Source organism: Anticarsia gemmatalis, chromosome 3 (assembly GCF_050436995.1).
Source record: "Anticarsia gemmatalis isolate Benzon Research Colony breed Stoneville strain chromosome 3, ilAntGemm2 primary, whole genome shotgun sequence".
Classification (NCBI taxonomy): domain Eukaryota; kingdom Metazoa; phylum Arthropoda; class Insecta; order Lepidoptera; family Erebidae; genus Anticarsia; species Anticarsia gemmatalis.
In genome coordinates, this window is record NC_134747.1 from 6,853,304 (window position 1) to 6,881,160 (window position 27,857).

At 35.7% G+C, this 27,857-nt stretch overlaps 6 protein-coding genes across 8 annotated transcripts; 3 read left to right on the forward strand and 3 right to left on the reverse strand.

Annotated features, from left to right (window-relative positions):
* Window positions 1–872: 872 nt before the first annotated feature.
* LOC142987369 (endoplasmic reticulum-Golgi intermediate compartment protein 3) lies at window positions 873–5,767 on the forward strand. Its single transcript, XM_076136091.1, has 8 exons — window positions 873–1,095; window positions 1,185–1,343; window positions 1,530–1,666; window positions 1,903–1,976; window positions 2,825–2,990; window positions 3,078–3,267; window positions 4,835–5,036; window positions 5,126–5,767. The coding sequence occupies exons 1-8, from the start codon at window positions 1,002–1,004 to the stop codon at window positions 5,259–5,261; spliced, it is 1,158 nt and encodes a 385-aa protein (XP_075992206.1). The 5' UTR covers window positions 873–1,001; the 3' UTR covers window positions 5,262–5,767.
* LOC142987371 (reactive oxygen species modulator 1) lies at window positions 3,511–4,053 on the reverse strand. Its single transcript, XM_076136093.1, has 2 exons — window positions 3,823–4,053; window positions 3,511–3,742 (listed from the first exon to the last, which is right to left on the reverse strand). Exons 1-2 carry the CDS (start codon window positions 3,951–3,953, stop codon window positions 3,634–3,636), a joined length of 240 nt encoding a protein of 79 aa, XP_075992208.1. The 5' UTR covers window positions 3,954–4,053; the 3' UTR covers window positions 3,511–3,633.
* On the reverse strand, window positions 5,263–7,034 carry mTerf3 (mitochondrial transcription termination factor 3). The gene is made up of 3 exons (XM_076136092.1): window positions 6,318–7,034; window positions 5,756–5,970; window positions 5,263–5,540 (listed from the first exon to the last, which is right to left on the reverse strand). Exons 1-3 carry the CDS (start codon window positions 6,875–6,877, stop codon window positions 5,263–5,265), a joined length of 1,053 nt encoding a protein of 350 aa, XP_075992207.1. The 5' UTR covers window positions 6,878–7,034.
* A 224-nt stretch (window positions 7,035–7,258) lies between these two features.
* Window positions 7,259–11,183, forward strand: AlaRS (alanine--tRNA ligase, cytoplasmic). The gene is made up of 2 exons (XM_076136086.1): window positions 7,259–7,404; window positions 8,051–11,183. Exon 2 carries the CDS (start codon window positions 8,063–8,065, stop codon window positions 10,964–10,966), a length of 2,904 nt encoding a protein of 967 aa, XP_075992201.1. The 5' UTR covers window positions 7,259–7,404; window positions 8,051–8,062; the 3' UTR covers window positions 10,967–11,183.
* Window positions 11,184–11,444: 261 nt separating this feature from the next.
* Su(dx) (WW domain containing E3 ubiquitin protein ligase suppressor of deltex) lies at window positions 11,445–21,136 on the reverse strand. 3 transcript variants are annotated; one of them, XM_076136088.1, is made up of 16 exons: window positions 20,997–21,136; window positions 20,792–20,858; window positions 20,146–20,283; window positions 19,485–19,772; window positions 18,722–18,963; window positions 18,319–18,563; window positions 17,929–18,209; window positions 16,607–16,672; window positions 14,877–14,951; window positions 14,395–14,570; window positions 14,031–14,324; window positions 13,446–13,946; window positions 13,107–13,202; window positions 12,863–13,015; window positions 12,109–12,240; window positions 11,445–11,865 (listed from the first exon to the last, which is right to left on the reverse strand). In XM_076136088.1, the coding sequence occupies exons 3-16, from the start codon at window positions 20,213–20,215 to the stop codon at window positions 11,728–11,730; spliced, it is 2,757 nt and encodes a 918-aa protein (XP_075992203.1). In that variant the 5' UTR covers window positions 20,216–20,283; window positions 20,792–20,858; window positions 20,997–21,136; the 3' UTR covers window positions 11,445–11,727. The 3 variants fall into 3 exon arrangements, with proteins under 3 accessions (XP_075992203.1, XP_075992202.1, XP_075992204.1); XM_076136087.1 differs by having other exon boundaries at window positions 20,792–21,113; XM_076136089.1 differs by lacking the exon at window positions 16,607–16,672 and having other exon boundaries at window positions 20,792–21,112.
* Window positions 21,137–21,691: 555 nt separating this feature from the next.
* On the forward strand, window positions 21,692–27,759 carry Kap3 (kinesin associated protein 3). The gene is made up of 12 exons (XM_076136095.1): window positions 21,692–21,839; window positions 22,349–22,535; window positions 22,624–22,862; window positions 23,069–23,633; window positions 23,713–23,813; window positions 23,977–24,213; window positions 24,292–24,466; window positions 25,356–25,583; window positions 25,846–25,964; window positions 26,248–26,392; window positions 26,477–26,549; window positions 26,769–27,759. Exons 2-12 carry the CDS (start codon window positions 22,379–22,381, stop codon window positions 26,875–26,877), a joined length of 2,148 nt encoding a protein of 715 aa, XP_075992210.1. The 5' UTR covers window positions 21,692–21,839; window positions 22,349–22,378; the 3' UTR covers window positions 26,878–27,759.
* The last annotated feature ends 98 nt before the right edge of the window (window positions 27,760–27,857 follow it).

Consider the following 27,857-nt stretch of genomic DNA (forward strand, 5'->3'; position numbering starts at 1 on the left):
ACTACCGATGCGCCACAGAGAGAGTTCAACGTGCTTGGTATCTAGCAAAAGCCTTGTTCGCTACATATTACATTGGATTAACACGGTAAATGGTGAAACGCTAGTATATTTTATACTCCTCTATCTACATTTTCGGGTCTTACAGACATGATATGATAAAAAAAGCCTAGTAACGCCATCTATTGCTGATTGGGTGCATTTATGGAGTTGCTTTTACATTTTTGATCTGGCAAGTGATATTTGGATAGTCACACTACGGAATTAAGTACCTACGACTGATAGTCTCGCTAAAACTCGTGAACGCCTCCACCACTTTGACACACTAATTTTGATTATAAAATAGTTGTAGGAGTCCAATAAAGTTTTAAAAGGTAATAAAAAAATTATGGAAAAACCTAAGCGTTTGATTTTAAACATGATCAGTGCTACGCAGACTAACTACTAAGTTGAAAATGAAGTATCTTACCAATACCCTAACTTATTTTCATGAGGAAAGGTAAGGAAATTGGTTGGGCTGAAAGGAATAAATTACGGTTCAAGAACTCTTCGAAATGCTGACTGTTGAAAAAGTTACACGTAAATTCACACAACAGTTTTTAGAAATGCGCAGAGTTGCCAAACTAGCGCTACCCTAGTCTAATGCATCTTGACGGTTACTTCTCACAGAAACACAAAAATCGTTTTCCTTCTTTCTATCTTCTATAATATTGTACAAAAACATTCAGTACCTAATTTAATGATAATTATGTATGATAACATTTTTCATAAAATTAAGCAATCACGATCGGACACGTCTCGTTAACGTCACTAAAAATAATTGTTTATGAAATAAAAAAAATGATGATTTCAGTCAATGGTTTGTTTAATTTTCTTTCTGTCATTTGTTATTGACAGTTGACTGATTAACTGATAAGGTTATACTTGAATTGTTGTAAAACTATCTCATTTTGAAAACAATCGAATCGCGTGATATATGTGTAATTAAATTAACTAATGCCAACATGTCATCTCAACTAATTGATAAATTTAAGCAGTTAGATGCTTATGCTAAGACACTTGAAGATTTTAGAATCAAAACCACTACCGGCGCAGCAAGTAAACATTTTAATTTATTTCAAAAGTATTTGCTTATTGTATAGATTTAAGTTCCAAAGAAACTGTTTTTTTTTCCTTTTTTGTTTCAGTAACTGTGAGTGGTGGCTTGATAATGATTTTATTATTCCTATCCGAATTGTATACTTACATGTCACCCAACATTTCGGAGGAACTGTTTGTGGACACGTCAAGAGGACATAAACTTCGTATTAATTTAGATATAATTGTGCCTACGATCTCATGCAATTGTAAGTAAATACATTCTTACGATTACCTATGAAAATGCCTATTTAATTCATAATTCTCCATTGAAAATATTGAGTAGCCTTCAATGATTTGCTGGTTTTTCCTCGGTTTTGTCATTATGTTTGTATAGTAATCTAGCTTTAATTAACAAAGCAGTTTTCAAAATATATTTTATGTTTAATTAACAGATTTAGTTCTTGATGCAATGGACTCATCAGGGGAACAACATTTACAAATGGAACATAATATTCATAAAAGGAGGCTGGATTTAGATGGCAATCCAATAGAGGAACCAAAAAAAGAAGAAATTGCCACTTCTACCACTGTAAGAACTATTCAAATATATTATTGTGTGGCTTTAAACTACCAAATCAAGGCTGGACATGGTCTAGTTATTATTACACAGTGTAATCGTGTACCTGTACAAGGACTGGTTAAGTGTAAAAATGTTGTCTAAAGACTACTCCAACCACAGTAGCAGTTTGTTATCTGATCATAAGTCCAACATTCACTTTATGATAATATATAGTATATGGCACCTCACTCACACTTTTGTTTCAGGTAAAACAGAACATTTCAGATGTGGCAGTGATAACTTGTGGAAGCTGTTATGGTGCAGCTTTTAATGAATCTCAGTAAGATTTATTTTATTCTATTGTAATGACTTAAATACCAATGTAACTTTAATCATAGCTTAAAAGACCTGAAGCTCACTAATTCTATCTAATGCCACCTTGATTGTCTGCATCACAGGCAATTATAACACATATTAATTCTTTATATTTATTATTTATTATATTCTTGCCATTATATCATGCCATTTAGCCATGTACTTAATTGAAAGATAATGTTTCCTCAAGTGGGTGCTTGATGGGTATTACAAAATGTAGTTAACCTGTTTTCATATAAATGCAACCAAGCATGCTCATGATTCATGACTTAACAAAGTTATGTGCAATTTTGTGTCTGAATATATAGAAAACTCACACACATTCATCAGATTCCAAGCTAAGCAGATATATTTATGTATTGTATATACATAAATATGCCATATAGATACATCCAAACTTAAAACTGATACTTCTGCTCTTCACACAAATACTTGCCATCAGTGCTTTGACTTATCAATCTGCAGTTTACTTATTATTTTGTGAAAGTAGTAGGTACAATAAAATTTTCAATGATCAATGTTTTATCTTCTCTTGTGTATAAGATATTGTCAGAGCCTTCTACATATTCCTGTTAAATACATTGTGCCAAGATAATTATGTAGGAACCCATATTTTGTGTGGTCTCCATACTTTAGTATTACTACATAATTATATCTAAAATTTATTACCTAAAAAACCAAGTGTATTCCTAGTTGAATGGTGTTTATCATAACAAACCTAAAGTTATGCATTGTTATTTACTACAACATATACATTTACTTTATATAGTTTAATAAGTCAACAAACTTTTATGAATGTTCTTACACTTACAGATGTTGTAATACTTGTGAAGATGTTAAAGAGGCATACAGATTGAGAAGGTGGGCTTTGCCTGATATGGCTACTATAGAACAGTGTAAAAATGATGAATCTATTGAGAAAACCAACAATGCACTGAAAGAGGGTTGCCAAATTTATGGATACATGGAAGTTAATAGGGTATGTGCTCAATACATCCTAACTGTATTTAATTTAACATTTCTTATTTACTAATGTCTTGTATGTTATTTGTTTCTGTTGTTTAAGGTGGGTGGAAGTTTTCACATAGCTCCAGGAAAGAGTTTTACAATAAATCATGTGCATGTCCATGATGTGCAGCCATATTCATCCTCTGTATTCAACACAACTCATTACATAAACCATTTATCTTTTGGAACTGATATAGAAGGTGCTAACACTGCACCCTTAGATGGAGTCAAAGGTGTTGCCAAAGAAGGTTTGTAAATTATTATTCTCTTTTTAAAGCAACATTAACTATGAATGTATGGGCAAGCGCTGGGCTTCTACTACACCATAGCATGTATGTATTGATGTTTATAGTTTCATATGAAAACGTCGAAAAAAACAGGTTGTTTATTTATGAAACTGTTATTTATAACCAGGATTATTAAAGAAAATGTCTAGGCAAACAAAGTTGCAACCCAAAGCTAGCAAAATTGTGTTTAAAAATAACAATTACTAATCCCTTATGTTATTTATTCAACTAAATGATAATTAAAAATTAACAAATTTTAAGCTAATCACTATAGAGGTTTATATTACTGAAAGTATATACAAAATCGGTATCTGTTCGATCGTCACGTCAACAACGTATTCCCGTGCCGATGGCCATAAAAGTGCCGAAGGTCCCACCGCCCTGAAGCATTACTTTTCCAACGGAATGTACTAATTCTCTTCCTCGGGCACCATATCTGCAATTTCCGAGAGGATAATGAACATTAAATTGTAATTATGATTTCGATGAAAGGAATTTGACATTTACAAAACTAACCTCAATGCAGTAAAACCACCGAATAGGCCACCACTTGCCATGCCAACACAAAAACCTATCATGAACCCCATTTTCATTTTGTCAAAACAACTCGGCCCCTGGCCTTGGTACATTCCTCCGGGTACAGGCATGTTTCTTTGGGACTACTTTCGGAATCCTATAAATGCGATGAAGTCTTTCTTTTTCAAGACAAGAATTTAGATATTGTCAATTTTGACATCTCTTGACCGGTTGACACTGACAATATTTAAAATGTCAATAATGTCACTTTTTCCCATAGACAAGGTACGGTACTACTTAAATTCCTATGGCGATAAATAATTGTAGCTTTAGGTCTCCTTAGCACGATCGCTAAAAAAATTCAATGCATTCAGTACCCACAGTCAGCGTCGAAGATATGTATAGAGTTATAGACTCTTATTTTCAATTCTACGTTTTTAAATGAAAATATTTAGAACTAGGGGCCCGGCCATACTTCGGCTGGGTGTCGTTTTAGTTCGTTAATCAGATTATATCAGCTTAGCCTTTCTTCCAAACTATGTTGGAGTCGGCTTCCAGTCTTACCGGATGCAGCTGAATATCAGTGTTTTACATGGAGCGACTGCCTATCTGACCTCGATAACACGATACCCTTCGGTAAGACTGGTTGTCAGACTTTCAAGCTTCTGACTACTGTTAACGACTGTCAAAGATCTTCGAAAATGACAGCCGGGACCCACAATTTAACGTGCCTTCCGAAATAAGGAGGAACTCGATATGTATAAGATGGTCACCCATCCACAGATCAACCTCGGCAAGCATGGCTTAACCTCAGAGATCGATTATCGTAGGAATTTTGATACCGTCGATACCGTACAAACTTTGTCCTTAAAATTAAAAACACATTGTAAAAATATTTATCCAACTTGGTGTAGTAAAGTTATGCAAATATAGAATTTTCTATGAAGTATTAATTTTACTAATTACCTCGAAAAATGTTTTATGCATGTTTTAACTGTTTCATTAATTTCAGGTGCAGTCATGTTTCAGTATTATTTGAAAATAGTGCCAACAATGTATGTTAAATTAGATGGAACTGTTTTACATAGCAACCAGTTTTCAGTAACAAGGCATCAAAAATCTGTTTCCAACATTAATGCTGAATCAGGGATGCCTGGAGCATTTTTCAGTTATGAACTTTCACCTCTCATGGTTAAATATACAGAAAAAGAAAGGTAAGAAATTGAATGCTATTTTGTCATAACACAATCATTTATTTAGATAATTTGAGTTTTATTTCATGCCATTCTTTTTTATTTTTCAGGTCAATTGGTCACTTTGCTACCAACATCTGTGCTATTATAGGTGGAGTATTCACTGTTGCAGGAATCCTAGATGCATTTTTATATCATTCTTTAAATGCATTCCAAAACAAAATGGTATTAGGTAAGGCTGGATAACTCATAAGGTTTTTAAAAAGAGGTTGAAGTCATCAACACAGCATTTTGCATACTTTTTACAAAATTCTATATCTGTATCTTCTGCAAGAGCTTTTATTGGAACATAATTTTCTTTCTTGTGGTCATATTGGGCGCGACCTAATTTTTCTAAAAACAAATGTCGTTGTTTAATTTTGAAATTTCTGCAAAACAGTATCTCTGGCTGCTCTAAAATAGTTTGATGTGATATCTTGATGACATTGTGAATGTAATTGAATCTTTCCAATAGATTTCTTTGATCTGAAATTTAGAATACACATAGCTTAATAGATTTTCTGGTTAATTAAGTAAAGTAAGGATTAATTATTATTTAAATATGTGTTTCTTTATAATCAAACATGTTTTGTAAAATTTCATCTTTTTGCGTGAGAATATTCACATTTTAAATTTACAGATTGTATAATATACAGATATTATTGTTGTTAAATTCATTTATAGCCAATTAAAATACTTACTCAACATCAAAAGCTTTGGTTTCTTTAACACTATACTTTTTAATTCTTTGTCCTCAAATCCCATCTCCTCTTTTATTACAAACATGTTTGTTCTAACATGATGTAAGTTATATGTTATCAGGTTTGGTTGCTTCGTAGCTAGGTACCTCACTTCATCACCGCTCAAACTTAACATTTTTTGATAATAGCCAAATCTTCTATCAATTCTAATTGTACTGAAAAGAAAATGACTCATTAGGCCTATAAACCAGCATATATTATCATAATTTGTGTCTGTAAAAACACAGTTAATTTTAAAAGCTATAAATATTATGTTGATCAAACACCAGTTTCAACAGCTCTTCTAAGTAATTTGATGAATGTAAATAACATACACCATTTACTGACTGCCACATAACTACTACATACCTAAATTCTTATCTTAAAGGAATTAGGATCACACATGGTATGGTGACCATTAAAGCACTGTTTGCCATATATTATGTTGGAATAAAATGTACCTTCATATCAAAACAATTCTTTCTTTTTTAGTGTATTACAACATGTATATTCATGTACTTACTTAAACATCAACCAATAAGGGTTGGTAGAAACAATCCTCTTTATTTGGTCCTCATTAAATCCTTTAGACTGTAAATAATTTATTCTTATCTGAAGGTCTTCTAATGGCTCACATAAAATCATTGGATTTTTCGTTATAAAATTCCCTACTTCGTCCATACCAACATAGTCACTAATAAAAATTACATGGTCCTTCATGTCTTTTTCAAAGTCCAACTTCAAGATTTTCTCTACAATATGAGGCTTCTTTTCTATTTTACTTAAATTGACATTAAGGTTAACCAGTGTCTTTAATGTATCAGAATGATTAACGTATGCCGCTAAATTAAAAGTATTTGAGAGAAAAGGGGTAACAGTAGATAAGTCTTGAGATGTTTCTTGTAAGGCATCGGTAGGACAACTCTCCTTCGATTGAAATGCTTCTAAATCGTTGAACTGTTTTACGCTTAGGTTCCCACTACTTCTTGCTTTCTGTAAATAACCGCTTAACCACATTGAAATGTCTCTATATCTAAAGCAGTTGTAATATTTGTAAACACGAGGAGATAACGCCATTGCCATGCAATTATTTTAGCTAGGTGACAGAACAATACACTGAGAATAATAAATACGCTTTATTATAATAATAAAGAGTATGAAACCACTGTGTTTTGTTATTTTGTTTTCTTTGAACTAATTCTTTCTTATCATGAGTTCACCTAATGCCAATGACAGCATTGACAGCTGTCATTACTATCAATGCGGTCGATTTTACATCTTCATAAAATTAATTTCTCAGATTTATTCAGATTTCCCAGAGTAAAAATCCTACGAATTAAATCCAGACTGCAAAGTGTATGACAAATTTTATCAAAATTCGTTTATGTACCTATTACTTGGCCTAAATAAAAGGTTGTAGGCATAGAGCTTAATATCTTCTAAATATGCGATTTGTTTTTGGTTTTAAGTGTCAAATGACAACTGTCACTAGTCATATTGTCATATCTTTCACCGTTTTGTTGGCGCTGTGTGCTGTGCATGTGGCGGTGATTGGTGACTGTTCACAACTTTACCAGTTTTAGTTACCGAAAATAATCCTTGGAAACACAGTAAGTACAAGCTTATTTTTGTAGAAAAGTGAAGTAGTCATCTTTTGTCCTTAACTTTATCATTTTTAATAAAGTACTTAAAGTAAAAAATGGTTAAGTATGTAGCATATTGCAGTTTTTTACATTCGTTTACCATATGCATTATCATTTAACTGTAATACTATATATTTTTTTAACTATTACCTATTTTTATGCAGTTCAAATCTCTTTAACTACAACATACTTCTAGTTTTGTTAACTTACCCTTTATTAAAACCAATAACTTGAAATGTAACCTTTCTAATTGATCTACATATAGCTATATATACTGTCGTATGTATCATGATGCAATTGTAGGTCGGTATTGTAAAATACTGAGAGTTGTATGTTGAGCCGATGTGCCACATAGAAAAAAAACAGCTGTTACTCAAAAACTTATTTGTTCATTGAAAAAATATTACATTTTAATTAAATTTCAGTTTCAACATAATGGGGACATTATACTTATTAGTTACTTGACTGCAATAAATAAATTTCAATAAAACTTAATTGCAATAAAGTAATAAGTTACAACTGCTGTCATGGACAACAATGTTCAGTATTAGAATGATTTGAACAGTTAAAAATATTATTTGATCACCACAACATTGCCTTTATATTTTTTCAGATTCAGTAAAAAATGGATACTTCAATGACTGGTAATGAGATAAGAAAAACATTTATTGATTTTTTCATCAATAAAAAAGGACATAAATATGTTCACTCTTCATCTACTATTCCCCTGGATGATCCTACACTGTTGTTTGCAAATGCTGGAATGAATCAGTTTAAACCCATTTTTTTGGGATCAGTCGACCCAAATTCTGATATGGCTCAATATGTGAGAGTTGTAAATACTCAAAAATGCATTAGAGCAGGAGGTAAACACAATGATTTGGATGATGTTGGAAAAGATGTGTATCATCATACGTTCTTTGAGATGATGGGCAACTGGTCATTTGGTGATTACTTTAAAAAGGAAATATGTGCTTGGGCATGGGAACTTTTAACAGAGGTTTATAAATTGTCTGGAGATCGTTTGTATGTTACTTACTTTGGCGGAGACTCTGCTTCTGGGCTTGAACCTGATTTAGAATGTAGAGATATTTGGTTAAAACTAGGAGTTCCTGAATCCCATATTTTACCTGGAAGCATGAAGGACAACTTTTGGGAAATGGGTGAGACTGGTCCATGTGGGCCATGCTCTGAACTGCATTATGATAGAATTGGAGGGCGCCAAGCAGCACATCTTGTTAATATGGATGATCCTGATGTGCTTGAAATCTGGAATTTGGTATTTATTCAATTTAATAGAGAAACAGATGGCTCATTGAAGTTGTTGCCTAAAAAACATATAGATTGTGGTTTGGGGCTTGAGAGATTAGTCTCTGTTATTCAAAACAAGAGGGCTAACTATGATACTGATTTCTTTATGCCTATATTTAAAGCTATTGAAAATGGCACTGGTGTCAGGCCTTATTCTGGTAAAGTTGGAGCTGAGGATGTAGATGGCATAGATATGGCTTACAGAGTATTAGCAGATCATGCCAGAACATTGACCATTGCTTTGTCTGATGGAGGCTGTCCAGACAACACAGGTAGAGGATATGTGCTTCGCAGGATTTTGAGAAGAGCTGTACGTTATGCATCTGAAAAATTGAATGCTAAACCAGGATTTTTTGGATCACTAGTTCACACAGTTGTCGATTTACTAGGTGATGTTTTCCCTGAAATCAAAAAAGATCCTGAGTCTCTTATCCAACTTATAAATGAGGAAGAACTGCAATTTTTGAAAACACTTTCACGTGGTAGAAATTTGCTAAATAGAACTATTGAAAAACTTAATGGTAACATCATACCTGGAGATGTTGCCTGGCGGCTTTATGATACATATGGATTCCCAATCGACCTTACACATTTGATGTGTGAAGAAAAGGGTTTAACTATTGATATGGAAGGATATGAAAAAGCTAAGAAAGAATCCCAGTTGATTTCACAGGGTAAAACAGCTGGACAGGAAGATCTACTAGCATTGGATGTTTATGCCATTACTCACCTTCAAGAAACTGGAGTCCCCACAACTGATGATTCACCTAAATACAACTATGTGCCATCCTCTGCAGACAAAGATGCTGTGTATAGTTTTGCTCCATGTTCTGGCACTATTGTTGCATTACGAAGAGATAAACAGTTTGTGACTGAAGTACAATCCGGACAAGACTGTGGAATTATATTAGACAAAACGAATTTTTATGCAGAACAAGGAGGACAAATATTTGATGAGGGTTACATGGTAAAAGCCGACGACGATAGCGTTGAATTTATGGTGAAAAATGTGCAGGTCAAGGGAGGCTATGTACTGCATACTGGAAAAGTTGAAGGGTCACTAAAAGTTGGTGATAAATTGATACTGCATCTTGATACTGAAAGACGAAGACTTGTCATGAATAATCATACTGGCACACATGTACTAAATAATGTGTTACGAAAAGTTCTGGGAAATGACTCTGACCAAAGGGGTTCACTTGTTATGCCAGACCGTCTCAGGTTTGATTTTACTAATAAAGGCCCAATGTCTACACAACAAATCAAAGAGGCAGAAGATCAAATTAAAGAAATCATTAACAAAAATAAAACTGTTTATGCTAAGCATACAAGTTTATCTGCTGCAAAGAAAATAAATGGACTAAGAGCTATGTTTGATGAACATTACCCTGATCCCGTGCGAGTTGTATCTGTTGGAGTACCAGTAGAGGAATTAGAAAAAAATCCTGATGGCCCAACTGGTTTTGAGACCTCTGTAGAATTTTGTGGTGGTTCTCACTTACATCAAACTGGTCACATTGGAGATTACGTCATTGTAAGTGAAGAGGGTATTGCAAAGGGTATAAGACGAATTGTCGCTTTGACAGGTCCAGAAGCATTGAAAGCTTTAAACAAATTAAGCATTTTAGAAAATGAAGTCAACAATATTGCTAATCTTATTAAAGATCAAAGTGGCAATATAAATCAGAAGGAAATTGTAAAGAAAATTGTCGACCTGACTAATGACATATCTCAAGCTCAAATATCTTATTGGAAGAAAGAGGAATTGAGATCTTTACTTAAAAACTTTAAAAAGCAACTTGATGATAAGGAAAGAGCTGCTAAAGCTGTTACCATAAATCTGGTCACAGAAAAAGCTAAAGAAATTTGCCAGGAAAAGAAGGACAGCACTGTTATTGTATCTGAATTGAAAGCCTATGGTAACACAAAAGCGTTGGACAATGCATTAAAACAGGTTAAGCAACTCTGCCCTACAACTGCAGCAATGTTCTTTTCTGTTGATGATGAGACTAATAAAATATTCTGTCTTGCTGCAGTACCCAAAAATGCTATTGAGAAAGGACTCTTAGCATCTGAATGGATTCAGTCTGTAGCTCCCGTCATGGGCGGCAAAGGCGGCGGTAAAGCAGAATCTGGTCAAGCTTCCGGCAACAAACCAGGCAGCCTTGATGAAGCCATTAAGATTGCAGAAAACTTTGCCAACTTAAAATTGTCATAAGTTTTTTTTTATTGATGCAAGTATAATATTATTTAATTTGCTCGGCTGTATCTCCACTGGATAATTTTTAGTTAGCAGATTAAGTTAAACTTAATTGATAAGGAATTGCATTGTTTTTTTACATTTATTTAATGCCAGTTTATCTATTGTATAGTTTATTAAGTGGTAAAGCCAGCATGTAATGATGATTAACTTAAATAAACTTCACTTGACAAAATTGTTTTTTCATCCATATTTCTAATAACCATGTCCCAAAGTTTAAATTAAATTTGTTTTTATGAGAACATTTGTACTAATAAGAATACTTTCACTTATTCAAATTGTGTTTTATGCCCCTGGGGCACACTTGACCAATTTGAACGACATTATGTCGGCAAAATACCTAACGGAGCCGGGCTATTAAACTCGAACATCGCAGTACTAAACTCGACATAGTTAACGACACGTGTCTTAGGAATTTATATATAAAATACAAATATCTGTTTAAAAATTATTTAATGAACCTTTAGAAGAACTTTGTTTTAAATGTAGTTCAAACAAATATTTCTTAAACAATCGACATTATTACACTAACATATCTACATAGTTTTATTATATAGAAGTTATTTATTACAAATATATTCATATAATTATTTGGTTGGTCTTTTTATGACAGCACCAATTCCATTGGTGAATAATTCCTCACTTTGAGGTGGTGCATTCATGTTATAATAATTTACAATAACTATTTAGTGATTCTAATAATATATATAACAATTATTTTATTCCTGACCAAAGCCTTCAGTTTCTTCGATAGCATAGTTAAGTTTCTCACATAGTTGCTCGTAGCTCTTGTATGGCGGTAAGTCGAGCCGGTTGAAACAAGTATGTGACCGGGGTAGCCAAGTGTCTTTTCCAACCTGTCAGAAGAAAATTTTATTATAGAACACATGAAACAAAGTAAGTGATTTAAAAATATATGTTTTTTATGGGATCAAATTATATTGTTAAAAATCAACCTAAATGATTGGTCCATCTCTTTACTTGTTTTGAACTTGTTCAAGATACATTCAATCGCCCAAGGCATGGATTTTCAGTCATATGTTCTGTTCAATCATACCGCATGCGGGTCTACGAACCTCCCAACAAAAAGTTAGTTTTACCTTTTCTATACAAAATCTTTGCGGGCCGTTCGATCCCATAAGTTCAGCGAACCCTCCGACTGGAACTCGACAAGTGCCTGTTACAAACTGAAGTAACCTTGCTCGTTTCTCATTATCCATTTGTCGGACGAACTGGAACGAAACAATAACGATTATTGTTTAAGAAATACTTTTTAAAATATGCTAATTATAAACGTCGACTGTCACGGAAGTTAGGTTTGTTACAAACATATGTCTGTTCGGCAGTATTTGTCAAACAAAAAAGCCGACCGGAGTAATTACTACACTTGTTCGGCATCATTCGGCTTATACCCATTCTGCCGATGTAGTAGTAGTAGTAGATGTAGTAAGTACTTCTTTTGTGTCCAATCGTGTTACACCTTATCTCTAAGGTAGGCGGCATTGGATCAAATCATGAACAGACGATAAAGGCCGATCGACATAAATCAGTTGTTGCCAAGCCTAGCATGATTTAATTATGCAGCGACCTCATATTAGATTATTATTAACAATATCTATATCGACTATAGTTCCCCAGTCCGATTGTGTGTGGCAAACCTTAGTGAACATGTGACATCAAAATTTGTTACTTTTAGCGCAAATTGCAGACAAATAGTATACATTGAAACTTTTGGGTATTAAAATAGATATAGTGCTTATATTTTATTTAATAACACCTAAAACTTAATCCAAGTTCCTTAGTCTTTACACAATACACCAGTCGTCCAAGATACACTCATATAAAGAGACTAACCTGCCAAAACCATAGGACTTGTTTGCTCGTGCGAGTATAGTGTCTGTAGATAGTGTTACGTTGCCAGTCGTCTACATCGACTTCTTGCATTCCACAGAGCATCAACTCTAATTCACGCTCGTCAAAATATTTCAGCCATTCTAAAGGTACAACCTGGTGGAAAAATAAAAACCAACATTACTTGGTATTTTCGGGATAGAAACCAGTATTTATTTTATATTATTATTGGAATATAAAAGCTTGCCTCATTAAAGCCATCCAGGAACGCAGATGTTTGCTCTTCTATTCCCCGAGTCATTCGCCACTGAGTAACTAACTGTAGGTATTGCTCTTTGTTCGCCTGGAAACATAATACATTTTAGACATAACGTTTGTATGAAAACTAACTAAACAAGCTCGCGTCAAATTATAGTATAATGAAAAATTGGTCTGTGTTCAAATATGTTTTTGTTTAATCTAATGTCAAAATTTGTTCCTTATTTTTTTCATGGACAAGTAACATAAAAAATATAACAAAATTGTCATAAAAAATATTAGAAGGATGTAGTACTAGATTATATAGTAACATAAACATGAAGATTACCTCAGTAACACGTTCCTTATCACCGGAAGGTTTCAACTCGTGATGTATAACTTGTCCTAAGACTTCAAAGTCAACACTGAACCACATTTCTAGGCCACATTCGTCAATGTTGTTGTCTTTGATCCACACCAACGAGTTATAGAATTCAGGGTCGATAGATTCTATGTCCTTCATAGTAAGTTTTTTGTTTAACATTCTCTTGTAGAAGGGCATGGTGAAACCGGAATAAATAAATCTACCATGGTACAAGGCCATAGCAATAAATCGCCCGATGAACTTGAAATAAAGAAGATGGTCCGGATTGACGTAGCTGGCAGGATTGATCTGCAGACTGTAGTTGTTTTTGTTGGCGTACTCAAATAAACAGTACATGGGGTTGAGCACTTCATGCGACAGTAAGAAGAACCACTCCCGGCTGACTCCTCCGTAATCTAATCCTTCTTCGCCGCGGAATATTATATACAATCGTCTACGAAGCTCGTACGCCGGCAACCTCATTATCTGAAATACGAACGACATCTTAAAACTCCCTAAAACCACTCCAAGGACGCCCCAAAACGTAAAATAGCAAACGACGAAACCGACCTGGTGGTAAGAATCCTCGAACAGTGACTGTCGAGAGAGCGTGATCTTGATGTGGCTGGGCAGCGCGTTGCTCTGACACAGGTAGCGGAACTGGCTGAGCTTCCAGCGGAACGAGCGCTCGTAGGCGCGCGGCACGCCGTACGTGCCGTGCGGGCCCTTGGGCGCGCCCGGCCGCGGGTCCTGGAACGTGGTGGTGCGCGTGTTGTGGTCCACGAAGTAGCGCGTGCCCTCCTCCGTGAAGCGGATCTCCCAGCCCGGCGGCAGCGTCTCCTCCAGCGCGCTCACCTCCTGCCCCTGCACAGATACAACGGCGTCAGCGTGCGAGCTCGCGGCCCGCGGTGACGACGCGGGAGGCGTGACTCACCTGCGTTCTGGGGTCCTCCCACTGCGTGGTGCGGTTCTTGTGGTTGACGTAGTACACGCGGCCGTCGGGCTGCACGCGGCGCTCCCAGCCCGCCGGCAGCGCGCCCAGCGCATCGTCGGGCGCCGCGCCGGCGCCGCCCGCCCGCGCCGCACTCGTGCCCGCCTCGCTACTGCCACCTGAAACGCACATACCTTGTACTTACACGTTGCGTCACTGCAAAGGTTTGTTTGAGGAATTCCGAATTTTCACAAATTTTAGGAGGAATATTATTCCCGCTACCCGTTTCCGGGCACTCCCTTCTAACTGATATTAGCGAGGACAATCAAATTTCGGCAAATCATTATATATGCTCTGTGATAATAGACGAGCGAGATGTCATGAGCGTTGTTGTTTTAGTTAACGATAAGCTTCAGCATTTCAAGACCATTGGTTACAAGGTCGCTAAGTGATAATACAATTAATTCATAACTTTGTTGTCGGACCTTGGAAATCGACGCTAGGTGCTGGTCCAGGTAATCGTACACTGGCGCCGCTCGTGCCTGCATCTGTACTGCCTCCTGAAAGTAGCATTAACAATCTATTAGGTCGGGGAAAAAGTTTTTTCGCATTATAGTATGTATGAACTTGTAATAAAATCTTTTCTCTACACAAAAAAGCTCGATATTCGGGTACCTCACGAGCTTACTGAAGGAAACCTAATGAACCGTTTGCACTTTTGTCATTCTGGAAGCCAAAGAGATTTTATTACAAGTTCATACATACTATAATGCGAAAAGATTTTTTCCCCGACCTAATATAATGCAATACAGCCTTAGAATGTAGCCAGTAAAATATACGTCATATACATAGCACGCCTTTTCCCTATAGGGCTAGGCAGATACCAAATAACACGCCATATGTATGTAAGTATATTATTACAACGAACGTACGTTTATTCCAGCAAACTCGAAATGCATCTCGCGTTTTTGGGGATCTGATTCCGCGAACACAACCATACAAACGCGAACATTCCATAAAAACAGCTATTTTCAATATCAACTTTTAGGCCTACTTAAAGAAAACTTTCTTAAGGTTAATAACAAACCTAAAAGCGTTTTCTTTGCACATTTAGCCTCATTTACATATATTATCAGCGTGAAAGTATAAATCGCCGAATAATAATCAAACATTTGCACATAACATTGAGAATTGCCTAATTGTAGGTAGGTACATTTGATTGATAAACTAATGATAAGAATGAGATTATCGAAAGAAAATAATTTAGTTTACCTACCAATGCACTAACAAAACTAGCGTCTAACCCAGCCGCAATACCACGCCGACTGGGCCGCATATTGATTTTAAATAATTAAAAATTTTAAAAACCCCGATACCAGAACTTAATTTCCCTTTAAAAAGTAAAAAAAAACTTGATCTTAAAGTACCTAAGAATGTAATAATAATTCTAAAAAAATACGTCGTAAATAGTAATCCCTGCATACGTTCGGGAGTTATGATGCCACAGACAGACACACAGACAGACACGTCAAACTTATAACACCCCTCTTTTTGCGTCGGAGGTTAAAAACGGCATAATTTCGACACAATGACTTGTGTTCTATCGAAAACCACATCTGTTGAACCGTGCGTTTGCATTTTTAACAACGCTTTATGTCTTTAAGATGTAACGATAAACATAAATAAATCTTTGTAAGATCCGAAAATTGTGGAACTACAAATATCTGTTCTTCATGAGGACCGAACGTGGAACCCAAGCTGTACCCAAACACCGTTGCAGCGGCGAAACAAACAATGCACCACGAACATCTAAGTACCTTTCAAGACGTAGCATATACGAATACAATAATAATAATTAATAGGATTTAAGCAGTGCTGGTGATAACTTATAACTTATTGAATATAAATGAGTACGTTTTGCTTTGACAGTTTTAGTTCAGATAGTATAGGTAAGGTACCTATAAAAATAAATTTAAAGATTATCAGCTACCCTCGTTAAAAATCCCGAGCTTTTTTACAGCATTAAAATAAAAGTCAAGTAGACTTATACTTAATACATGAGAACCTATACATAACTGTAAGGTTTGTTTTTGTGATTGAATGATGATTATATTATATGTGTATAGCATCAAGCCATGTGAATAGTGCAATGTACAAGGCTTTAGAATTCGATGCAAAAGCACCGAATTACATGTAAATATGAATGATCATTGACCTTCAAAATCAGCGCTCGGAGGTCCTGGCAAATTTGACCCACTCGTCCCCGCATCCGTACTACCCCCTGAAAGTAACATTGTGTGTTATTGGAAGGTCTTTTCTCTTTTAAAACCCTCATTTTACCGTATTCTTGATACCTACAATTAGAGGAAAAATACATAATATGCAATAATCTTTGTTTCCGTTGGCATTTTTTATTCCATTTGGACTTACGTTTTTATCTGTACATACTCGCAATCTTAGTTTTACCACGAGATAGACTAAAACACATGTTTTATATAAATGCTAGTACACCCGGGATACTACAGTAACTGACAACAGTTAATATGTTTGCTTTGTTTTCAGGCGATAATAATAGTGGTACAAAAAATATTTATCTCATTACCAATCTATCAATTCTACGCCGCACACAGAATCACAAGGTTGCAACTACACAACTCTCTAAGACCTTTGACGAGGGCAGACATTTTTTTTTCTGGGTATTCAGACTAATAAACAAATCATTTCATTACAGCTGGTCTACGACAACCGCGAAATTAAATCAACGTTTTTTTTTTAAATGGGTGGAGCTTGCAGGGAAACTTGAGTATCAATCAGAATATGACCTGTAAAACGGTAAAAGAAAAGATTGTTCGTGATAAAAACAAAATATTCTACGTATTTACATGTTATCGAGGTCATAAACCACATAGTAACGACCAACATGGTAAATTTTGTCCAAATCCGTTAAGCCGTTTTCCTGCTCTATTAACAAACATAAAATGTTTTTCATAATTACGAGTTTAAAATATTGATTGATGAAAATTTCCATTCTATAAATAAAAATCATACAAAAATTCACATTTGGAATTTTGGTATAGGCAGCACTTTTTATAGCAGTTTTTACAAAACAACTTCATGCATTATATCCGATAAATTTTATAATTAGAGATTTTATATTCATAATTAATTTATTTGCAACAAGGATTTATCTCTATCTATTCATACATTTCTACGTAAGCAATTGGTATTATATAGATAAGATTGTGAAATGTTTGTAAGATAATGTGTATTATGCACGACTAGAACGACTTGTAATAGTGAAACTTATCAAAAGTAATAATTAATTCAGGCGAAAAACCTGAAGTTGATTTTTTAAAACCCTTTATCCAATAGCAGTCATATCAGACGATATGCTTGTTGCTGTTTTACTTCCTACAGGAATCCAAATCATGGACTATTCTAATCAAGGACTCTACTTAATGTTGGGTTTATGTCCCTTTGAGGTAGTAGTAAGTAGGTATTCGTAGGAAGCAGGGCGATAAATCGTAGGCTACGTACCGGTAGTGTTAGGATCGTGGTCAGAGTCAGGTTGATGAGGCGGCTGCGGGTGCGGGTAGAGGAACCGCTGGTTGCCCTGCGCCACCACGTGGCGACGCTCGCCGCGCCAGTGCTGGAAGCGCGCCAGGCGCTCGGTGTCGGGGCGCTGCCACGTGGTGGTGCGCGTGTTGTGGTCCACGTAGTACACGCGGCCGCGCGCGTCCCGCCGCACCTCCCAGCCCGGCGGCAGCGGCTGTGGCCGCTCCCATGACGTGGAGCGCGTGTTGTGGTCCACATAGTATCTGTTGTATTATTTATAATAATTATATTACCGTTAGCGTTATTATGAGTAAGCATGTTGTTCTTTGCATTTTCTACAATGTACGCATTGTTCAAAGCGATGAAACTCACCTTCTTCCGTAGACGTCGTATCTCATTTCCCATCCAGCAGGCAGGGGCTCTTCTGCTGGATTAGCAAAGTGTGCGGAACCCGTTCCAGTAGGCGGCGGACCCGGTGGGTCGAGTTCCGCGTGAGACGGGCCAGCACCACTCTCCGGTCCGGTTCCCGATGTACCGCCCGCCCCTTGAGCGCCGGAAACCCTAAGCGCGGAGTCGTGCACGGTACCATTGCTGAGAGGCGGCGGCCCTGGTGGTGGCTTCACGGCGGAAAATAGATGTATAAGTGTCTATGTACTATGTATAACAAGAAGATAACAAGTATGATATGAAATTGAAAACGATCAACTACATAATGATAGACCACCATAGCCAAAAAAGTGGTTGCTGAAAGAGAAGAATGCAATGTAAAGCTTACCCTTAAAGTTTGGGAGCGGACCATGGATCGCATAGATTCGGGAATGTTTCGCAATCGTAACCTGGCACGTACGCCGTCGTTGAGCGGCCCGCCAGAGGTGGTAGATTCACCGAGTATTTCGTGTGACTGACTAAGTACTGAAGGATCAACTCGTAGTCCATCCAAAAGAATTACCAATTCTGCTGTTTTCACTTCCCCACTTACACTAGACGAATTTTCTTGGGACACAGTCTTCATCAAATCTAAGCAAAAACACTGTTGTTACAATCACTGCCTACATTTAGCAACAAATACCATCAAATAACCCCAACATAATTATATGGTTTCTGAGATTAATTCTCACATAGTTTCATTGATCTATGGTGAGTAAGAAAAGTAGCCGATTATTAGAACTTTAGGACTAGCAAAATTCATTAATGCCATAATATTATAATACTCTCCAGCAAAATATAACAAATGGTGAAATATTTTCATTTATCAATGTGAGGGTAACTAGATGACCCACAGTATAACATGAGCAAATGTCATGTTGATGCAAACCTTCATGTTCTAATCAAAGCTGTCACATTAGTCATGTCAACATGTGAATTTATTTTAACATAATTAAGATTGGGCCACCAACTTTTATAAATATAACATAGTCATTGCAGAGTTTAGATTAAAACTGACCCACAAATATTACAAAAGTATCTTTAAATATTAAACTTTGTAATACAGTGGTACAAATGTTAAATGACATAAGGTAATAAAATTCAATATTTACCTATGGTTAACTCCACATTATCACATTTTCCATTGAAGTACATTAAAATCTTTAGCAGATGAACCCTTTTTTCTCCTATAATGTTATCCTTTCTAAAGCTATGATAATCTGCCAATCGGAACAGTAACTGGGACTGTGGTGTAACAAGCACTGTGAGATCTTCTTTCCATTTTGGATGTAGAGTGTTCTTTATATAATCAGTGCGCCTTGAAAGTTTATCATCTATCACCACTTGCAAGTATGGATTGGGTTTAAACAATCCAGAGTTTTTTATGCTTGCTGATTCAACTATGAAAACAACACAAATATTAGTTAAATTATTTAATCTAGTATATGTAACGGAAATAATCTACTTCGTTCGTTGCATTACATAATATTTCTCTTAATAATAGATGGTGATCTCAATATTGAATACAAATCTTGTGTGCTAGTCCATAATAAAAACTGTTTTAGTTAAATGTTTAATGGGTACATTGTAAGATATAAATTATGATAGAATAACAAAATACAAGAGAAGAGACCACACTATACAAGTTAAATAATAATTTAATAGAGGATGAATATCATAACACTTTTATTCCACTTCATTATGTATAGAATAAGTAGGTACCTATATAACATGTACATTTACCTTAATTAAACAGAAACCATGAGTATTTACCTGTTAAGCTTAGCTGGTGATATGTTGATAAAGAGATTGGAGCTGTTAGACCTGGTAATCGTTCAGTCATTTTGATAGTTATTTTCAATTCATATTTTAGTAGGAATATAATACATTATTGATTTGCAACTTGTTCACCTAAAATAAAGAACATATTTTAAATAAAGAAAGCTACTGGATAAATAATTAAAACTCCTTGAAGAGGATTGAGAGTGTTTTTTTTTAATCATTACTTCAGGCTGCAATACTGAGAGAGAATAAAGAATAATATTTACTTCATAAAACATATATTTAAATAACCATCACAATTAATTATAGCTAAGTGATTTTAGCTCTAGCGAACGACTTGATAAGTAGGTAATGTAATTTAATTAATTACTTCGTGAACGTGTCATGAAAATTATTATTTTCGAGATACTTTCACAACTTATGTTGAATCAACTGCTAATTTCAAGACTATTGAAATCTTTTATCACTAGAATATACATATATCCGATAGTTCCATCGGTTCGTGATCAAAATAAAGCATATCAATTTTATATTTATTTACGACTATTGCAAAGTAAACAACAATGAAAGTACGTAATGAACGACATTATGATAACGTCAAGAAATACATTTCTAGGGTGAAAATTTTAATAAATACCATTAAAATGAGGTGATCCAAAGTGCAGGAGTCCTTCAAATTATCTCATATCGTCGTTCTTATCTCACTGAAAGGAAATACACAAATAATATTGTATCGTCACGGAACTTTCGTAGCACTCATTTAGTAGTCTATAAATAATAATTGGACAGCTAAACCAAAGAAACTAGTAGCAAAGCACAAAATGATTTGAATAAATAAATACTTTTATAGAACCATTGTTAAATAAATTTGAAATTGATTAGAAATATTAAATTCCTGAAATTAGTCACTGCACTGTTGTGTCTAATGTATAGTGATGTCCACAGACACAGAGTAATTTGACATAGACAATAGACATGAACGGTGATCAACCAATAAATGGTAAACGCAAGTAAACGGGTGATGAGTTTTGGAATTGATATCACACATTTTTTACTTATAGAAAGTAAGCCTAACTACCTAGATTAATTAAATAATATATTACGGGGAAGTCAGTTCGAGAAAAATCTTATACGGTTTCATTTTAACGACACTGCTATGCAAAGTTTTTGGGAGTGGCATTTGATTTTTACAATAAATATATAAAAAGAAACAAACATGTCAATACACCATGAAGAATAATAATAAAGAAAATGCATGTAATATTTCCTAAATATTATTAGGTACCCATAATATCAAACGTATGCTTTATTTATGTAATGAGCTGAGTGCCGCAAGTATTTTTTTTATCTATTAATACCTAGGAAAGGTAGTAAGTACTACATAGAGCTACAAAGAGTAGGTACTTGAAAACTTTTTTTATATTTAAGTCTTATCTTAGTAAACTCTATTGATTTTCCATTATTTAAATTGTAAATTGTTATCTGTGACCGATGTTTACAATTTTCTGTCAAGTACCTATCAAAGTCACTAGCTAGTCGTAGTGACAGTTTTGAGTTTTCAGATCAACTGTTTTGTATTGATTTTTCTGTGATAAGTCTATATTTCAATTCCTGGTGGAAGTTATCGTATATGCCCCATTAACACGTATTACTATTAAGAATTATATTAACTGGGTGATGTGTTGGTGGGTATTCAACAGATTTAAATTAAATTTTAATGGAGTAACATAGTAATAGACGATATGTGCCAATAATATTGTACCTATGTACCTATATTATTTACGCTTTTAGGCACTTGTTAGTGTAGTTTTATACATATTAACAAATAACTTTTAAAATTGATGAATGTATTGTTTTTCCAACATGTATAATGTTTTGAAGACCTGTAGCAAAAAGAACTTGTTTACCTTGACAGCTTTGCTTTCTAACATTATGATTATATCGTATTACGAAATCTGCTAGCCAAAAGATGTTCTAACAGTTCTGCGAAGGACATTATGGTTCTAAAACTGCATTAATATGATAAAATATATGATGTCAACATCTGAAATATTATAGGTGTTGACATTAAGGTCTTTATTGTTAGTTTAGTCTGATTCTCTCTGTAATTATGAATTCATTTATTCTATATTAATAACGTTATACTATCGTAAAAATATAAAATCATGCATTTGATGACTCTATATTATTACAGATTGTTGTATTGCTGGTATAAATTGGAAACATGAGTCCTGTGGAAAGTGTGCCAGTGGCAGTCTTAAATTGCATAGATGATTATGTTGAATTACTTTATGATGATATCCCAGAAAAAATTAAAGGGTCAGCACTTATACTACAGCTTGCAAGAAATCCTGATAATTTAATTGAACTAGCAAGGAATGGTAATTATGTTATAAGCAACTTTTTGCACCCTACCTTATTTATTATATACAAAACTGTAAATAATGAAAGTGAATTTCAAAATTTCAGAAGCTTTATTGAGTGCACTATCAAGAGTATTGAGGGAAGAGTGGAAAAGAAGTATAGAGTTAAGCACCAACATAGTATACACATTTTTTTGTTTCTCCACATACAATGAATTCCACCCTGTTATTATTCAGTACAAAATTGGATCACTTTGTATGGATGTCATAGATTATGAACTAAAAAGATATGACCAATGGAAAGAAAAAGTTGAAGGCAAGAAACCAGTACTCACACCTGACAAGGTTTGTTACAAAGTGACTTTATAATTTATTTTTTATTAAATTAGGCCTTGAGTTTAGGTCAGCTGAATATTTATGTAATAATAACTTAAATTTCAAACCTACATAGCTCTAATTATTGTTTATATTTCATTTAAATGTCTTTACATATGAATGTAATTACAATATGTTTGTGGTTTTCAAAATGCAAATAATTTTTGTTATCTCAGAATGAACTGCCAAAAAGTCGTATCCCAGAACCAAAACGGCGACCGAAATCGGGAACATGGGCCGTTGCTGATGTTACTATGCAGAAATCCAGATCATTGGTTTCCAGTTACCATGAAGATCTCTGCAGTGCTTCTGATGAGTTCTTATCTAAGAGTGATGAAGAACAATTGAAACGTAAACTCAAAACATTATCAAAGAGGCAAGAGCAATTATTGAGAGTGGCATTTTACATGTTACTCAATATTGCTGATAATGTAAAAGTAGAAGAAAAAATGCACAAGAAGGACATTGTTGGTTTACTCATTGGTGCAATGGAAAGACATACAAATATAGATCTTCTCATTCTAATTGTTTCATTTTTGCAAAAGCTTTCGATTTTTGTAGAAAATAAAAACAGCATGGCGACTCGAGGAATTATTGAGAAGTTAGCACCCTTGATGGATTCTTCTAATGCTGATCTAGTCAATGTCACTTTAAAATTATTGTTTAATTTAACATTTGATACAAAATTGCGCAACAAGATGGTTAAAATTGGATTATTACCGAAATTTATCCAGTTCACAAGTATGTATTACTGACCACTTGCTAATACACATTTATTAGTAATAAATAAATAGTAATCCCCATTTTAAATAAATTTTAGGTGATGACAAGCATATAAATTTGGCTATGAAAATTCTGTATCACTTGAGCATGGATGATCGAGTAAAATTAATGTTTACACAATCAGACTGTGTGAAGCTGGTAAGTTCAAAAAATAATGTCAAAATATAAAAAATCTGATCAATGATGCAAGCATTCTATCAGAGGTATTGATTGACTAATCGACCTCGCATCATAAACAAAAATATTGAACCTCTGGTCTAAATACAGTTAAGAATATATTAATAATATGTTTTTGTTTCAGTTAACAGATATGTTACTGTTGAATGTGGGGAGCGAGTCATGCGGGGGCGCGGGAGCGACTGATGTGCTGCTGGCACTGTGCATTAATCTAGCGTGGTGCGAGCGCGCTGCTAACCAAATGGCCGCTGAAGGACGTCTACGCGAGCTACTGGCACGAGCCTTCCGACACAAAAACGCTATGCTAATGAAACTCGTGCATAACTTGTCACATCATTCACAAAATAAGAGTTTCTTTGTAGTAAGTAAAAATAAAATGAAACAGTCACCAGTTATTGTAACGTATAGGCAATCTATTCAATGTCTATTTTCTGCACAGGAGTTCGTCGGAGACATCGCCGGAGCCGTTACCAACGGTGACGCGAGTGAAGATTTTATGGTCGAATGTTTGGGAACTCTTAGTAATATACTGAATCCAAACAATAATATCGATATTCACGCTGTCGTCGAGCGATACAATTTGATCCCATGTATAATGAAGATTTTAGATCCAGGTAAGGGGTAATGGAACGCTTCCAAGCTTCCTTGCTTCCATCAGTTCCCATGTGAGACTGGGAGAGTATGAAAAACATAGTAGGTTTCGACTGCTTCTCTTCCTAGCATACGGTGAGAGACGGTAAAGGGTCCAATGGGCCTGGTGTTCCGTAGACAATGGGCTTAAAATATTGTCAAACGTGGTATCGTATAGGCTGGCGGTGCTCTGCCTACCCATTGTGGGAAAATGCGTGATTTTATAAAAAGAAAAACAAAAACGATAGATAGAACGAACACAGCATCACTCTTTACTAAGTATTATACATAGTTAGTATTGCCCTTCAAAATGATTGCTGCGTCGATTACGTCAAAAACGGAAAGTTCAGATTTAAATGAGAGCAAATGTTAGGCGCTGTCTCCACGAGCGAGAGAATCGCGGCGATATTATCGTCGTGCCACGTATTTCTATACACTCTCTATGGAACCGTCTCCACACGGCGATAATATCGCCGCGATACGACGAGTGGCAACGAGCGTGCGAAATGTCAATACATCGGCGCTAGTCGTCCGCGACAAGCAGCGGGTCCGCCGCGCGATCGCGACGAGCGCGCAGCGAGCGCGCTGTCAAATGCATCGTCATTTATTTTCAATGTTGCCTCTTGTTTCGATAAGCTTTTTAAACAAGGAAAACGCGGGGATACCGGTACGAGTCGCCGCGGAATCTCTGCGATTCCGTTACGACTCGCGACGATACGCGGCGGAATTATCGCTCGCTCGTGGAGATTGTCCGACGATACAAGGGCGGACTCGTCGCGATTCTCTCGCCCGTGGAGACAGCGCCTTAGACTCCGCATAAATAAGGCACTAAGCTTATGCTAAATAATAATATGGTGTGTCCCGGTCGCGCAGAGGGCGGGAGCGGCGCGGCGGCGGTGCTGGCGGGCGTGGTGGTGGCGGGCGCGCTGAGCGCGGACGAGCGCGCCGCCGCGGCGCTGCTGCGCGCCGGCGCCGCGGACGCGCTCGTGGCGCTGCTGCGCCTGCGCCAGGCCGACGACGACCACGTGCTGCAGACCGTGTTCGCCTTCCGCCAGCTGCTGTCCCACCCGCGCACCGCCGACTACCTCGTCTCCCGCACAGGTGACTAGCGAACTACATACGCTTGTTTGGTTTTCTCGTTGCTTTAACATTTTTCTGTCCCTTCCATCGCGGGGACGTGGGCCCGCTATCTGTCCGAAAGTCGAACAAAAAAGGATCTTTTGAGAAAGAGAACTTTTCGCTTATTCGTTGTGACACCCTAGACGGGCGATTTTCTCTAGAGTTTACCTTGCTCTTCTCTTTTATTATAATCTTAGTGAATTATAATGAATAAGATCTTAAGAATAGTTATATATTATTACAGAAGCTCCAGCCTACCTTATCGATTTGATGCAAGATAAGAATGCGGAGATACGTAAAATGTGCGATACGTGCCTCGACATTATATCCCAGATGCAAAACGAATGGGCCGTCAGGATAAAGGTAAAATATGACGGTATTACTTTTACGCTTTACAACAAACCTACATTATTTAGCGCTGTAGCATGTGGTAAATCAACCACACCACTAAACTACCAAAACAAAATATTCTAACTTACTACTACTAACTAGCAAACAATGACAAGATCCCTATTTTTTAAAGCGTAGTAACTACGGGTCGCCAAGAGCTGAGTGTAGTGCTCTGACTCAAGTCTCCTGGGATACACCTATTGGCATGTTTTTGTAGCCATAGTCTAGTGTTATGATGATAAATTTGTTTTTCAAGGTGGAGAGGTTCCGTTGTCATAATGGGCAGTGGCTCTCAGTGGTTGAAACTCTGGGCGCAGAGGGCGGTACTGGCGACGCTGCTGACGATTTGCCGCCATACTTGTCTGCCGAGTATCTTACTACTCATCGCCTCACCACATCGGGTAGCTATTTTATTTAAAGAATATAAAGGTATGTGTATTTGCGGGTATGTGAGATTAATAAACATCCTTATTGTTTTATTCTAGATTCACAAACTTCATTGAATGATGATTCTGATAGCTTCTCTGGAGAAGTTAGCATGCATCGCGCTAACAGCAGGTAAGTTTAATTATAGTTTTATATCATTGGGATGGCGGATTTTAAAATCTCTTCGGTAGCAACATGACGAATAAGCAATTGATTGCGTATATGTTTAGTTGATACTGAAAAGACTGGAACAATCCGGTACGTTTTTTTGACGGTGACATAATACTCTTCTGTACTTAAATTTTAATAAAGCCCCCTGATAATAGATTTAAATATTTTGTTTCGTTTCAGGAACACTCTTGACAAGCACTCTGACGAATTACTTGGCTCTTTGGAATCGTCATTGGTCAAATCTACTGAGAAAGATGCTTTTACCAAGGATATTAATATCTATGCATAACTGCTTATCAACTCATAATTATTACTCGTGTCACAATTTATGCTTAATTAAATTACATTAACAAAAATAGTCTCTTCACTAGTCTAACATAAATTAATTTCACTCAATTCAGAAAACAGCCTTACCTAATAAGGTGCATGCGCTTACATTTTTCAGTTACATATAACATTAGTACAGATAATAGATACATAGTATAGGGTATTGCCGACCCTCGCGGCTTTCTATTTGGTTTAACAGTACATTCATTGAGTAAAGCAATTTTCCCATGATTAAAGAAAACACCTCGGGCAGTTATTATACTTTCCAACTTGCATAATTGATAGTTCTGTTATAGTTGTTAATTATTAGTCTATAAACTTAGTGAGACACGTAATAAAGTATTTATATTTAAGTATATCTGTTTTAAAGTAAAATAAAAAGAATATTGCACTATCATAGACATCATATAGAAAGACTTCGTGAACCCGTTATCGTTATGCATGGCAATATTGAAGATATAAATGCTATTTATTTGTTTTTTTTTACTGGGAAATGTGTATTTTGAAATGAATGTGCAGGAAATATACTGTACCTACAGTTTTATTCTTGGTAGATATAATAATATGAATTGTCAATGCTCCTATTACTTGCGATGTGTCTGCGAGTAGACTCTTATGTGAGTTACCTTTAGGTATTATTAACTTATTTTAATCTTAATTAACAACATTGATTAATACTGATAAAATCATTAGGGTACTTCAATAATGCAAATTAAAATCATGAGTTATTAAATAATTGGATACCTACGTATGCATTTAGTTGCAGTACCTGCCTGTCTACTTAGGTACTACATGGTTTTGTTCACACAGCTTACCAAAAATTATGATAATAAAACTTTTGGAAACAGAATATGGAACTTTATTGCTTTTTTTACCTTATCCACTTTCTGTAGAGGTATATAAAAAAAAAAAAAATACGAACAATAGAGTGAGACTGGACAC